The sequence below is a fragment of the Anopheles moucheti genome, chromosome 3, assembly GCF_943734755.1.
Source record: "Anopheles moucheti chromosome 3, idAnoMoucSN_F20_07, whole genome shotgun sequence".
NCBI classification, from domain to species: domain Eukaryota; kingdom Metazoa; phylum Arthropoda; class Insecta; order Diptera; family Culicidae; genus Anopheles; species Anopheles moucheti.
The window spans coordinates 42,985,385-43,000,680 of record NC_069141.1 but is presented as its reverse complement, the minus strand read 5'-3'; the positions used below and the strand labels follow the sequence as shown (position 1 = coordinate 43,000,680).

Here is a 15,296-nt window from a genome sequence, read left to right as displayed (position 1 = left end):
AAAACGGTCGGCTTCCGTACAGATGATCCTGCAAAAGAACAACAACATGATCACAAGCAGAAAACAACGCTCCACCAACGGAAAGAAGCACAATCCAAAGCTCCCGGTGTACGTGGTGGAGTATCGAACCATGCGAAAGGTGACGCCACCTCCAGGGCAGCTACTGGACCGGGTTGGACAAATGTGACACAAAAAGGAGGACCATGGAAGAAGGCGGGTGCCGGTGGGCCGGAGACTACGAACACTGGACCGGGTTGGAAAAATGTGACACAAAAAGGAGGACCATGGAAGAAGGCGGGTGCCGTTGGGCCGGAGACTACGAACACTAGACCGGGTTGGAAAAATGTGACACAAAAAGGAGGACCATGGAAGAAGGCAGGTGCCGGTGGGCCGGAGACTACGAACACTGGACCGGGTTGGAAAAATGTGACACAAAAAGGAGGACCATGGAAGAAGGCGGGTGCCGTTGGGCCGGAGACTACGAACACTAGACCGGGTTGGAAAAATGTGACACAAAAAGGAGGACCATGGAAGAAGGCGGGTGCCGGTGGGCCGGAGACTACGAACACTGGACCGGGTTGGAAAAATGTGACACAAAAAGGAGGACCATGGAAGAAGGCGGGTGCCGTTGGGCCAGAGACTACGAACACTGGACCGGGTTGGAAAAATGTGACACAAAAAGGAGGACCATGGAAGAAGGCGGGTGCCGGTGGGCCGGTGGCTACGAACACTGGACCGGGTGGGAAAAATGTTACCCATAAAGGAGAACCCGGGAAGAAGGCGAGTGCCGGTGGGCCGGAGGCTACGAACACTAAAGTTCGCATATCGGTCACGAACGCTACAGGGTCTGGGCCTGCAGCGAAGGGAAGCAAACCTACTGGAAAGGGCAGCAAGAAGTAAATCACACCACAACAGTTAGTGTTTCGTTTCGAAGCCTCGATGCCGTCAGATGGCGATACTGTTCGGTTTGTTGCGTATTTCTCCAACATGTCCGGTTAATCGCAGCCATTCTTATACACCAAAAAAATAAATATTTTACATCGAATTAGTGAAATGGCAAATATCACACATGTACTTTGTTACACCAGTCATGTAAATCTGAAATGTATTAATAAAGGATGAAATTAAAGATACTAAAAACAAACATGAACATGTTTTTTCATTAAATAATGTAATAGTTATTTATCTGCATGGTTCTAATTTTAAGAAGCGTTTGTGCTACAGATTACAGCTACAGTTAAACAAACACGGCTTTAGATTCGGCACATTCTGCTGCCAGCAGTTTCAGCAGTAGTAAATGTGGAGGGGAAAGATAATTTCACGGATAGTGCATAATTTCGTAGTGGAAATTAACGTGAACCTCGTGACAATTCAACAGGGTACGGTGACACACATGTTTCCATTATGTCACCGCTTTGCACTCGTCAACAATTAAATGATGCAATAATGAGTTGGAGTGCACCCTTTAGTAATATGTTTTCATTTTCTTAAGAGAAGGTGAATTAGTATTGAAGTTGTCGAATAGTTGAAATTAATAAAAGTGTGTTTTAAAGCACGTCTGTTTCAACGAGAACATAAATCTTCACTGTACTATACCTATGATACTTAGCTAATTTGAACTGAAAATATTTGGTAATTATGCAAGTCAAGCGAAAACAGCTAAGGCTTTAATGAAGTTATAACAAATTATCTTACCTGTTTTTTTACATAAATTCCAATTTTAATGGTAATTTATTTACATTCTTAATATTTCTTTTTAAGTTTTGTTTTAAATTCTGTGGTAACCTAACCTTAAAGTAACCTTTTTTATATTTATATTTACATTGCAAGTTGTTTTCTCTTCTTTTAGCTTCTTTTTATACTTTATGAGCTATTGTTTTGTTATTTATGTAATGCTAAACGTTACAGTGATTTTTATTCTTTTCTTACATCGTTCCTTATCCGAAATGCTGTAGATTTTCTTTCTTGGTGAACTGAATTTACAAGTCCTATAATAAATTGTCTTTTTCTACATCTTAAAACACTAATCTAACCGTATTAATAGTCTAAACAACAATTTTGGTCAAAAATAAGTGGCAAACATTTTCCGATGAAAAACTGAACAATTTACACTCTCGCTCACCAAGTTTCTTCGAAAGGAAGAGGAAAATTTTGCATATGGAAAGTGGAAAGTTACTACTACACAAATTTTTTGCGACCGCCTACACCGCCTACCGTTTGATCCGCCGCTGATATAAACGGTCAAAATTGACCTACAAAGTGGAACTAGCACTAAAAGAACTCTTAAATTATCATCTGGTATCATTAAACCCGGATTTTGTTCAAATGCTCTAAAAATAAACAATAATTTGGAAAGCTTTCAGAATGTTTTAACACGTGAGGCGATAGCCTTTAGTCATTTCAACAGATGAAATTTAGGTGCGATAAAGCTAAAGGTCGAACGAAATATACCTCCCGCTTTTGATTTAAAGCATACGTGTAAACTTGTTAAAATAGTGTATTTTTGCGTATCAAGTTGAATAGGATGAAGTGATGTAATGGGTTAAGCTTCTTGGAGACCACCCGTAGCGGAATGTATGAAATGTATACGGTACTAACAGGCTTACTCCAACTACCAATAAATCAGCTAGGTTGTCTTATACGTTAAAAAAAAGTTTTATTAGGAGAGGTTGCCGGTCGGACTGCAATACATAAAGAGAACACATCGCTCCAGCATAGCTGTTTTCTTTAAAATACTAGTTTATTGCAACTTCACTTACGCTATGTACACAACTTTTCAATTTTCCGTTTGATCATTTCGCTTCGCTTAGCTAGTCTTACAAGATAGATATGTTCGTCCTGGTGGGCTTCATGCACATACACCACCGCTTCACAGTTGCGATCGTTGCGATCATAGGGAACAACGAATGAATGTGCAAGAACACCTTAAAATAAAAGCACATATGATAGAAATGATTGAACAGCTGACGGCAAATGGACCGGCAGACCGGTAAACCATCGCCTGTCACATCATGATCAGGAGATCAGGAGCAGCTCGGTAGTAGTTCGACAGCTACAGCTAACGCTTTGACTTCTCGACGCATTTAGCATAGGAATGGTTATTTTTGTGTTTCTTTTCTTTCGCGTATGTTACTTGAACATTTAGACGATTAGGTACTTTAACATAACACTATATTCACACGTTTCACGAACATTACAAACATACATTTCGAGCCGGCTTGCTCTTCCGTTACGCGCGCTTGCTGGTCCGCTCACTTGCCCTTCTAGTATCGGAGTGTCGAGAGCGAGCGCGTACGCTGACCCTTCGGTAGATTGCACTCACACATCAACCGCTGACCGTCGCTTGTCAACGGTGAGTTACCGTGACAGATCTACCGATGGATCAGGGTGGACCATATCATCTCCCCCTTTTATTTTGCAGCCTATATCCTTCAAACCTACGCGGAGGTCTTCTAATCCTAGAAGACCGGCGTGGCGATCCTCTCGGCTGTTGACGTCGGCTAGGTATAAAAGGTACCGGTCTGGGGAATGCCTCTATCGGCGATGATGCATTTATGGCGCTTCCAGCAGACACTGCCCGTTCGTCGCTGGATGTACCTTCCATTAAAAGGTCGATCGGTAGTTGGTGGCGAGCTGCTGGCGAGGACGACTGGTGCGAGCTGGTTGTAACCCTTTTGCGTAGCTGGTTTACATGGCGGCGGTGTACACGGTGATCATCCGTTTCGATCTCGTACATCACGTTACCTAATGCGCGAACGATCTTTGCTGGAATCCATTTCCATGAATTTTGGGCGTACCATTTGGCAAATACAAGATCGCCGCGCTGGAAGGAACAGGCTCGTCCTGCTGGCTCTGCTTCCGGCGTTGAAGGTGGTATAAGCAGCTCCATTGCTGTTCGTATTTTTCTCCCGAACATTACCTCCGCTGGCGACCGATGCTTCTCTAACACTGGATTGGGGGTCGCTCGGTATGTTTGCAGAAAAATGTCAAGCGCTTCTGCATGGGATGCTCCACCTTCCATGATTTTCTTCACAGACCGCTTGAAGGTGTCGACGAAACGTTCAGCCTGTCCGTTAGACTGAGGATGGAATGGCGGGCTGGTGATGTGTTGAATCCCGCGGTTTGCGCAAAACTCCGAAAATGTAGCGCTAGAAAATTGCGGTCCGTTATCGCTTACAAGCGTCACAGGAAAACCAAACCTTGCGAAAAGGCTCCTCAGTATCGCTATCGTTGCCGGTGAAGTTGTACTGTTCGTCTTGATGATCTCTGGCCATTTCGTGTAGGCGTCAACTACGATCAAAAAATATTCGCCGTCGATCGGTCCCGCGTAGTCGACATGAATGCGTTCCCAAGGGCGTTTACTGGATGGCCAGGATACCGGCTTAGTGTGAGGGGTCGATTTTGCGGCAATCGCACAAGCATGACACGCTCTAACATGGTTCACTATGTCATCATCCATACCCGGCCAATACACGTAACTCCGGGCTAGCGCTTTCATACGCTGCATTCCTGGATGACCCTCATGCAATTGCTTAATACATTTGTGGCGTAATCTGGTAGGTAATACTACCCTCTCCCCGAACAAAATACATCCTCGTACCATGGAGAGAGATTCGCTTCTATTGAAGAAGCGCGCCAACTCTTGACCGTATGCGTTGTTTTTAGGCCAACCTTGCATGATGTAGTGGTGAACTTTGCGCAGTACCGGATCAGCCCGTGTAGCGTTCGCAACGTCTCTAAAATTAAGAGGAAATGCATTTAACGATTGAATGGCTACAAAACTTACATCATCCTCGAGTTCAGTGCTGGCTATGACGTATTCGGGATCCGGTTTCGCATGCTCGCTTATCAGCCTGGATAATAAATCAGCGTTTCCGAATTTCGCAGAGGGTATATACTCGATGCTGAAATCATATAACTGTAAAGAGAGTGCGAAACGTTGCAGTCTGTTAGCCGTGTAAACTGGAATCCCTTTCTTTGACCCGAATATTCTTAACAAGGGACGATGGTCTGTTTGCAGACGGAAATGCCGACCGTAGAGCATCTTGTGGAACTTCTTAACCGCAAAAATGATGGCAAGACCCTCGCGGTCGATTTGGCTGTACTTTTCTTCAGCTTTCGTGAGCGCCCTTGATGCGTGCTGAACAACCTTTACTGAGCCATCCGCAAATTTGTGGCTAATAGTTGCGCCAAGTCCCACCGATGATGCGTCTGCAGATACTACTATTTCGGCGTTTGGGTTATAATGCGTTAGTAGCAAATCCGATGACAGTATATCTTTAAACTGTGTGAAAGCGCGTTCGCATTCGCGAGTCCAGATGAATTTGCTTTCGTTCTGTAAGAGCACATCTAGAGGATACCTTAGGTCGCGCATTTTCGGAACAAATTTACCATAATAATTTACTGCGCCTAAGTATGATCTGACTTCGCTAACGTTTGTTGGTGCCGGCAGCTTGAGGATAGCGTCGATCTTTGCTGGGTTTGGCCTGAGGCCACGACGATCAACGATGAAACCCAGATACTCAATTTGCTGCATTTTTAGCGCACACTTTTCCGCACGGATTGTGAAACCGTACTCCTGGATTCTGCGAAAAAGGTTCAGGAGATTTTCGTCGTGCTCGCGTTCCGTTTTACCGCCAACGATTACGTCATCCATATAGCCGGATGTGCCTTTCAATCCCGCGAGCATTGCATCGATTAGTTGTTGAAACGCGGCCGGAGCTATCTTTACGCCCGGTGGTAATCGATTGTAGTGGTATAGGCCACGGTGCGTATTTATGGTGAGCAGGGGACGGTATTTCGCATCGATTTCGACCTGCAAAAACGCATCGGACAGGTCAATTTTACTAAAGAATCTGCACTGCGCTAACTTCGCGAAAATATCGTCAGGGAGCGGTAAAGGGTATTCGTAAGACTGGAGCGCAGAATTAAGTCCCGTCGAATAATCTCCGCAGATTCTAATGCTGCCGTTTCCTTTTCTAACGACGACGATCGGCGCAGCCCACTCTGAATAGTCGACTGGCGTGATTACGTTTAGCGATTCCAACCGATTAAGCTCCTTTTCGACGGTTGCTTGCATCGCGTAAGCAACCGGGCGCTTCGGACAAAAAGTAGGACGTACGTTTTCTTTCACTTGCAGATGTATTTTCGCCTTGGTGCATAAACCGGTGCCGTTGAAAACAGCAGGGAATCTGCTCTCCCATTTAGCAGATTCGCCCTCGATTCTGTTACAGAATGCATCCATCGGTATCGTTCCTAGAGAGAAATTATGCACCAAGTCTGCTCCTAACAGTTCTAGATCCGATGGAAAAACACGGATCGTTACGAATTTGGTCGTTCCGTTCATCGTTACGTTAGCCTCAAACTCGCCGTCTAGCTGCAAGCGTGTGCCGGATGCCGTTCGCGCATGTACTTTTGCTGGCGTTAGAGTTGGCATGCCGAGCCGTTTCCACGTGTTCCGTCCGATGATAGTGATATCGGATCCCGTATCGAGCTGCAGTTTCACTGGCTTATTCTCTATCTGTATACTAACGTACTTACGCTTGTGTATGCTACGCACATCTACTACGACTACTCGTATTGCTGCCGGAGAGCGTTTGCGGTATCTCGTAAATTTCTGTTTTCGAGCCGAAGTGCTGCAATGTCCTTCGCGATGCCCATATCTCCCGCAATCTTGGCATTTGTGAGAGCTAAACGAACATTCTCTCACCCAGTGGAGTTCACCGCACAACCAGCACGGTCTCGATGGCTTCGACGTTGAAGAATTTTTCTCTACACTGTTTCGGTGAGAATCCCGCAGGTTGTTATTGCTTCGGCGGTTTCTCTGCGTAGGCGGATGTTTTCTCTCGCGGTGCATCGCTAAAACTTTCTCGTCCTTTCCGGTGGCGAACATAGCGCTGGTCTCCTTCAGGCCCATAATGCGCTGCCCTTCGGCAGATAATTGCTCCAATGTGAGATCTGCTCGATCCTCTACGCATGCTAGGAGCCGTACTCGGATATCGTTATCGACTTCCTCTCTCAAACCACAAATGAATATCAAACATTTAAACTGGTCTTCGGTCATTGAAGAGAATTGAAAGTCATTACAAGCACGATTAATCCGACAAGCGAACGGGAGAAGATCCTCATTTCGCTCTTTGACCATTTGGAGACACTTGTACCGTTTGCTGCTTAGCGATTCGACGCTTCCGAAAAGGGTCTTCAGCTTGCCTATCGTCTCTTCAAAGGTGTGGTCGCGGGGCAAGGAGGGCAAAATGAAATTAGTGTACCTCGCGTGTTCCGTTGTACCCAATTTACGGATTAGCAGCCTGAGTTTTGAGGAATCCTCGAGACGGGAAGCATCGTGCACGAACAGATCCTCGAAGCGCGAGTACCACGCCTGGAATGTGGAACCGGATTCTGCGTCGTAGCGAAATTCACTTATACTTCCCGCCAGCGCGTCCATGATCAGTTCGGGATCCCTAGGCGCTGTGGGCTGTTGCTGTACGGAGGGCGAGGGCGTCGTGTGGTGTTGCTGCTGCATCAGTTGAGCCATCATCTGCTGCTGTTGAGCCGCCTGTTGCTGCTACTGCTGCATTTGTTGCTGCATTAGTTGCAGCATTTGATACAGCATCCCAAAATCAGGACCTTGTGACGACGGTCCTGCTTGTAGTGACGCCAAGCCGGGATGCTGCGATGGCGGCTGCGTTGGCTGCGTCGATGGATGCAGGCGTTGATTAAAACCAGTGTTTAAAGCACTCGCGCCGTTTTGCGACAAACGACGCTGATCGTCCATCCCGGTATTGTCGTCAGGACTGAACATTGCGCTACGGCGTTTGCGAAACTGTCTTTACCGTAAGACACACGCGAAGAACAAAGAAATATTTTCACTTTAACACCGATATTTTTTTTTTTTTTTTAAGTTCCTATTTTTTTTCGTTTTTCCTCGTCGCCACTTTTGTGTTTCTTTTCTTTCGCGTATGTTACTTGAACATTTAGACGATTAGGTACTTTAACATAACACTATATTCACACGTTTCACGAACATTACAAACATACATTTCGAGCCGGCTTGCTCTTCCGTTACGCGCGCTTGCTGGTCCGCTCACTTGCCCTTCTAGTATCGGAGTGTCGAGAGCGAGCGCGTACGCTGACCCTTCGGTAGATTGCACTCACACATCAACCGCTGACCGTCGCTTGTCAACGGTGAGTTACCGTGACAGATCTACCGATGGATCAGGGTGGACCATATCAGTTATGGCTCTAACAATTATCTTCTTTCTGTTCCAAATGTTCCACCCTGTCTCTTTCTCTGTCCCACACATTCACATAACACACCCCTCACAGTCCTGCCCTCAAAAGTGCACTTTCTCTCTGTCGCCAGGTGCGCTGTTTACGTGTCGAGTAATACTTATTTGTAATGATGGAGTGAAAAGATGGCGAATCAATACTTCATGTTGGTTGCGGATGTTGATTTTCGCTGCTTGTTTATTGCTAGCGCACACAGCCGCACAATCCTCAATCGTCATGTCCGAGGGTGTGAATGATTTCGATCATGCTGGTCGAGGTACCGATCACCAGCCCTAGCATGGCTACCACGCCAATAACGCTGTTCTTCGCAACCATCCACACCTTTGCCATACCCTGCCGATGGTGCCCGTACGTGCAGGTTTGTATCAATGCAGGGAATGCAATGCCCAGGGCAGAAAGGCACAGTGCTCCGAACAGCGAAATGAAGAGTTCCAGATTGGGAATGGCCACTGCCAGCAAGACTGTAATGAGAGGAGAAGTGCATTAGATGAGCAAATCCGCGCTGGAATCCAAATAAACCTATACGTACATGTGATTAACACTAGCACCGTTCGTGCGATGTACTCATAAAAGGTGCTTCGTGGAGAATCACCCAAATTCTTCTTCAAGTAGTCGTTCCAGGTGATATCTATCGCTACGTAACACGCCAGCCCGTGGGTGATGTAGATGGCAAAGGCTAACATTCCCTTAACGCACTGGGCCAAGCTGAGGGAGGAAAAGAGCAAAGTAAATCATTTAATCATACGATCTCTGCTACAATGGCTGCTCAAACTGCTTACATTTTTCCTCAGGCAGATTCAACGTTATCGATCCCTTTATAGCTGAACCGTAGTTCAGATATCCGAAAAAGCCCATACCAATGTACAGTGTGACGATCAGGATCATTGCCTTGTTCAGCACACCAAAACTACCACCGAACTTTTTCGGAGTTTTCATCTCATTCTCCAATGGCAGGATCTAAAAGCAATAAGACATTTGTAACCGCATTATCGAATATCGTAGCACAAACAACTGCTTACTCACCACACCGATTGCTTCCAAAGCGAATAGCACTGTGCCGAAGAAGAGCGCGAAACCGCTCATTGTGCCGACTTTGTCGCGATTCTCGAACGAGATGGGCTCGCGGAAGATGTAGTACAAGATGATGCCGAACGAGACGAGCGTGACAAAATTAGCTACCGTCGAGAATGGTGCCAATGATTTCAGATTCCTAACCTACACAATGGGAGATCCGGTAACAGTCAAACGACGAATTAGTACGTGGTTTAGTGCAACGGAAGAGGCAGCTCCTGCAAGTGGCTACAGACCCAGTTGATCAGGATGAGTGGCAGAAGAATGATCAGCATGTACATCGGTATCGGTGTAGTAGTCAGCAATGGCCTTAATGTTAGACGACACAAACACAACGTACACGCAGCAAGTACCGAGCTGGTAGATGAGCAGAAACACGTTTACTCTATGACTGAAAAGGTAGATGAGGGAAGGAGAGCAAATTGTTAAATTAAGTAACGGACGTCTACTTCTATGAAATTACTTACATTATTACTTTAGATAAAGTGTTGTAGACAACGGTGAACGTATGATTCGTTTTTGTTTATGTCACCTGACGTAATGACGGTGACAGTTCGGTGACGGGTGACAGTGCCGTTACGGATCGCGTGTGCGCCATCGATTTTAGGGATTCACAGTCGAAACCCGCCAGCGAAAGGACGTGTAATTTTTTAACGCGCACCCAAGACAAGCCGCGCATCCCGAATTACACCTCTAGCGAAGCCGAACTACACCCGCGCCAAACCGAACCACAAAACCAAAACCGGTCTAAGAAAGTGCTCCGCGAAAGACGTTAAGTTTGAAGTAGGAAATAAAATTGGTTTAAGAAACTTGCAAAATTTGGTGTTAATAAACGCGTCCGCGGTGGTGAAAACGAAATTGAAAAGAACGTTGCGTTGCAACATAAAGGTTTAAGCGCTTCCGGTCCTTCCAGCAGTGCAGTCTGCGTAACGGCCGGATAGTTCAGGCTCGGCACTCGTTTCCGCTTGCACAGCTCGTGCTCTGCTTTAATATCCTTTCTCGGTCACCAACGTTTCGCTGTACAGCCGCAACAGAAAATGGTGACGTCGCTTGAAGCGGACGCCTGGTCGTTCGAGAACTGACTGACGGTGCTTGCTCGTTCATTCGGCGCGCTTCGGTCGGCTGCAAAAGGCAGGAGATGTCACGCACACTATTACTCAAGCTATCGCGGCGATTGTGGTTGTTAGAAAGCGGCTCGTAGTGTTGATAGCTTATATGGCACATTTTATAATACATCCACGGAGTCTTATCACTATTTTTCGGCAATACGGTAATGCAATAGAAAATAAACAAAACATTGAGAACTGTCTACTACGATAATAGGTTTTGTTGGTATAAAATTTTAACCATTCTAGTGTTGATTTGAATTGATGCCCATTAGACATGTTCTCCGATTGCCTACACACAGCCGCAATCTTTTTTTTCAGAATGAAGTTTCAACCACATCTAATAAGTGAAATCACCGTTATTTAACGCTGAAAGACGTTTAAAAACTACAATAGTAATCGATATTTTTATGAATTTTTTTCTTAAAAACTATTATTTGGAAATTATCACAAGTGGTTCATCTAATAAATAATAAAAATAAATAAAATATTAAACATACGCACTTGTACACATACATTAAATTGCACGAAGGAAAAAATTGATTCTTTTTTTATTTTATTGCTATTGGAAATTAATTTTTTTGCTTAAGAAGCGTTCGATTCGATTAATTAGGTCATGTTCAGAAGTCGAAATATTTTTAAGGATACACATGTAGTTTCAGTTTAGCTTTTTCATTATTTTCTTGGATCTTTCATTGCAAAACCCTATCCTTTTGGATACAGATTATAATTTTATCACAAGTTAAATCAAAATATAATCTGTTAAAATACACATTTTGGACTTTGAACAGATTGTCGTCTTCTTCATTTCGTTGATGGGCTGCAAAGAAGCGTGAAGGAATTTTTTTACGACGACTGAAACCTGTTAGGAAAGCAAATCCTGCACTATTTGACAGTTCTATTTGACAGTACTATTTGACAGGCAACATTGAAATATAAGCATTCAGAAATTTACAATCGAAGCAACCATACGTCGACTAGCTAATATAAACCTTTGACAACATCGAAATATAATCATTCCTATCAAAGCAACCATCTTACACCAGCTTACATGATGGAACGCTGTTTCTGCTGTTGTGAACGTTGCAACGCCTGTTTGAATTGGCTGTCAATCCAGTACTGCTGTCCAAAGTGTTGCAACAAAACCCAAAAGGAGGAACCTTTGGCAAAATTGGGGCCGGCACTAAATGGAAAAACATCTTTCTACGGTTTGGACACAATGGAAGCTTGTTTCCAATCGTGTCGATTGTGCCACATTTGCCGATTTCGTTGTATCGATTGCGCACACCAAATGAGCCAGAAGGAGGAGTCCACATCGACCAGCTCTTACAGCTATGTTCCTCGTCAGATTATATTTGCAACCGCTCCAACGACCAGACCTGTTACCCGTCGTCCGTGGCGTACCGGTCGTCCATCCCACGGTCCCAAACCCGCCTCCGTCATACTGGGTTCGACTAAAGAGAAAAGTACGAATGACATGAAACGGACGAATCTAAATGGAAATGACAACGACGAATCTACCAACCAGCCGACTTCCGATGGCAAAGATCGTGTCAGTGACAGTGCACCCGTTTCGCGGAAAAAAACGGTCGGCTTCCGTACAGATGATCCTGCAAAAGAACAACAACATGATCACAAGCAGAAAACAACGCTCCACCAACGGAAAGAAGCACAATCAAAAGCTCCCGGTGTACGTGGTGGAGTATCGAACCATGCGAAAGGTGACGCCACCTCCAGGGCAGCTACTGGACCGGGTTGGACAAATGTGACACAAAAAGGAGGACCATGGAAGAAGGCGGGTGCCGGTGGGCCGGAGACTACGAACACTGGACCGGGTTGGAAAAATGTGACACAAAAAGGAGGACCATGGAAGAAGGCGGGTGCCGTTGGGCCGGAGACTACGAACACTAGACCGGGTTGGAAAAATGTGACACAAAAAGGAGGACCATGGAAGAAGGCAGGTGCCGGTGGGCCGGAGACTACGAACACTGGACCGGGTTGGAAAAATGTGACACAAAAAGGAGGACCATGGAAGAAGGCGGGTGCCGTTGGGCCGGAGACTACGAACACTAGACCGGGTTGGAAAAATGTGACACAAAAAGGAGGACCATGGAAGAAGGCGGGTGCCGGTGGGCCGGAGACTACGAACACTGGACCGGGTTGGAAAAATGTGACACAAAAAGGAGGACCATGGAAGAAGGCAGGTGCCGTTGGGCCGGAGACTACGAACACTGGACCGGGTTGGAAAAATGTGACACAAAAAGGAGGACCATGGAAGAAGGCGGGTGCCGGTGGGCCGGTGGCTACGAACACTGGACCGGGTGGGAAAAATGTTACCCATAAAGGAGAACCCGGGAAGAAGGCGAGTGCCGGTGGGCCGGAGGCTACGAACACTAAAGTACGCATATCGGTCACGAACGCTACAGGGTCTGGGCCTGCAGCGAAGGGAAGCAAACCTACTGGAAAGGGCAGCAAGAAGTAAATCACACCACAACAGTTAGTGTTTCGTTTCGAAGCCTCGATGCCGTCAGATGGCGATACTGTTCGGTTTGTTGCGTATTTCTCCAACATGTCCGGTTAATCGCAGCCATTCTTATACACCAAAAAAATAAATATTTTACATCGAATTAGTGAAATGGCAAATATCACACATGTACTTTGTTACACCAGTCATGTAAATCTGAAATGTATTAATAAAGGATGAAATTAAAGATACTAAAAACAAACATGAATATGTTTTTTCATTAAATAACGTAATAGTTATTTTTCTGCATGGTTCTATTTTTAAGAAGCGTTTGTGCTACAGATTACAGCTACAGTTAAACAAACACGGCTTTAGATTCGGCACATTCAGCTGCCAGCAGTTTCAGCAGTAGTAAATGTGGAGGGGAAAGATAATTTCACGGATAGTGCATAATTTCGTAGTGGAAATTAACGTGAACCTCGTGACAATTCAACAGGGTACGGTGACACACATGTTTCCATTATGTCACCGCTTTGCACTCGTCAACAATTAAATGATGCAATAATGAGTTGGAGTGCACCCTTTAGTAATATGTTTTCATTTTCTTAAGAGAAGGTGAATTAGTATTGAAGTTGTCGAATAGTTGAAATTAATAAAAGTGTGTTTTAAAGCACGTCTGTTTCAACGAGAACATAAATCTTCACTGTACTATACCTATGATACTTAGCTAATTTGAACTGAAAATATTTGGTAATTATGCAAGTCAAGCGAAAACAGCTAAGGCTTTAATGAAGTTATAACAAATTATCTTACCTGTTTTTTTACATAAATTCCAATTTTAATGGTAATTTATTTACATTCTTAATATTTCTTTTTAAGTTTTGTTTTAAATTCTGTGGTAACCTAACCTTAAAGTAACCTTTTTTATATTTATATTTATATTGCAAGTTGTTTTCTCTTCTTTTAGCTTCTTTTTATACTTTATGAGCTATTGTTTTGTTATTTATGTAATGCTAAACGTTACAGTGATTTTTATTCTTTTCTTACATCGTTCCTTATCCGAAATGCTGTAGATTTTCTTTCTTGGTGAACTGAATTTACAAGTCCTATAATAAATTGTCTTTTTCTACATCTTAAAACACTAATCTAACCGTATTAATAGTCTAAACAACAATTTTGGTCAAAAATAAGTGGCAAACATTTTCCGATGAAAAACTGAACAATTTACACTCTCGCTCACCAAGTTTCTTCGAAAGGAAGAGGAAAATTTTGCATATGGAAAGTGGAAAGTTACTACTACACAAATTTTTTGCGACCGCCTACACCGCCTACCGTTTGATCCGCCGCTGATATAAACGGTCAAAATTGACCTACAAAGTGGAACTAGCACTAAAAGAACTCTTAAATTATCATCTGGTATCATTAAACCCGGATTTTGTTCAAATGCTCTAAAAATAAACAATAATTTGGAAAGCTTTCAGAATGTTTTAACACGTGAGGCGATAGCCTTTAGTCATTTCAACAGATGAAATTTAGGTGCGATAAAGCTAAAGGTCGAACGAAATATACCTCCCGCTTTTGATTTAAAGCATACGTGTAAACTTGTTAAAATAGTGTATTTTTGCGTATCAAGTTGAATACGATGAAGTGATGTAATGGGTTAAGCTTCTTGGAGACCACCCGTAGCGGAATGTATGAAATGTATACGGTACTAACAGGCTTACTCCAACTACCAATAAATCAGCTAGGTTGTCTTATACGTTAAAAAAAAGTTTTATTAGGAGAGGTTGCCGGTCGGACTGCAATACATAAAGAGAACACATCGCTCCAGCATAGCTGTTTTCTTTAAAATACTAGTTTATTGCAACTTCACTTACGCTATGTACACAACTTTTCAATTTTCCGTTTGATCATTTCGCTTCGCTTAGCTAGTCTTACAAGATAGATATGTTCGTCCTGGTGGGCTTCATGTGTATACACCACCGCTTCACAGTTGCGATCGTTGCGATCATAGGGAACATCGAATGAATGTGCAAGAACACCTTAAAATAAAAGCACATATGATAGAAATGATTGAACAGCTGACGGCAAATGGACCGGCAGACCGGTAAACCATCGCCTGTCACATCATGATCAGGAGATCAGGAGCAGCTCGGTAGTAGTTCGACAGCTACAGCTAACGCTTTGACTTCTCGACGCATTTAGCATAGGAATGGTTATTTTTGTGTTTCTTTTCTTTCGCGTATGTTACTTGAACATTTAGACGATTAGGTACTTTAACATAACACTATATTCACACGTTTCACGAACATTACAAACATACATTTCGAGCCGGCTTGCTCTTCCGTTACACGCGCTTGCTGGTC

General features: G+C 44.1%; 1 protein-coding gene and 1 pseudogene across 1 annotated transcript; both read right to left on the bottom strand.

Moving 5' to 3' along the window:
* Positions 1–2,941: 2,941 nt before the first annotated feature.
* LOC128303628 (uncharacterized protein K02A2.6-like) lies at positions 2,942–6,417 on the bottom strand. Its single transcript, XM_053040636.1, has one exon. The coding sequence runs from the start codon at positions 6,344–6,346 to the stop codon at positions 3,398–3,400; it is 2,949 nt and encodes a 982-aa protein (XP_052896596.1). The 5' UTR covers positions 6,347–6,417; the 3' UTR covers positions 2,942–3,397.
* Positions 6,418–7,781: 1,364 nt separating this feature from the next.
* Positions 7,782–10,584, bottom strand: LOC128302714 (proton-coupled amino acid transporter-like protein CG1139; annotated as a pseudogene).
* Between the last annotated feature and the right edge of the window lie 4,712 nt (positions 10,585–15,296).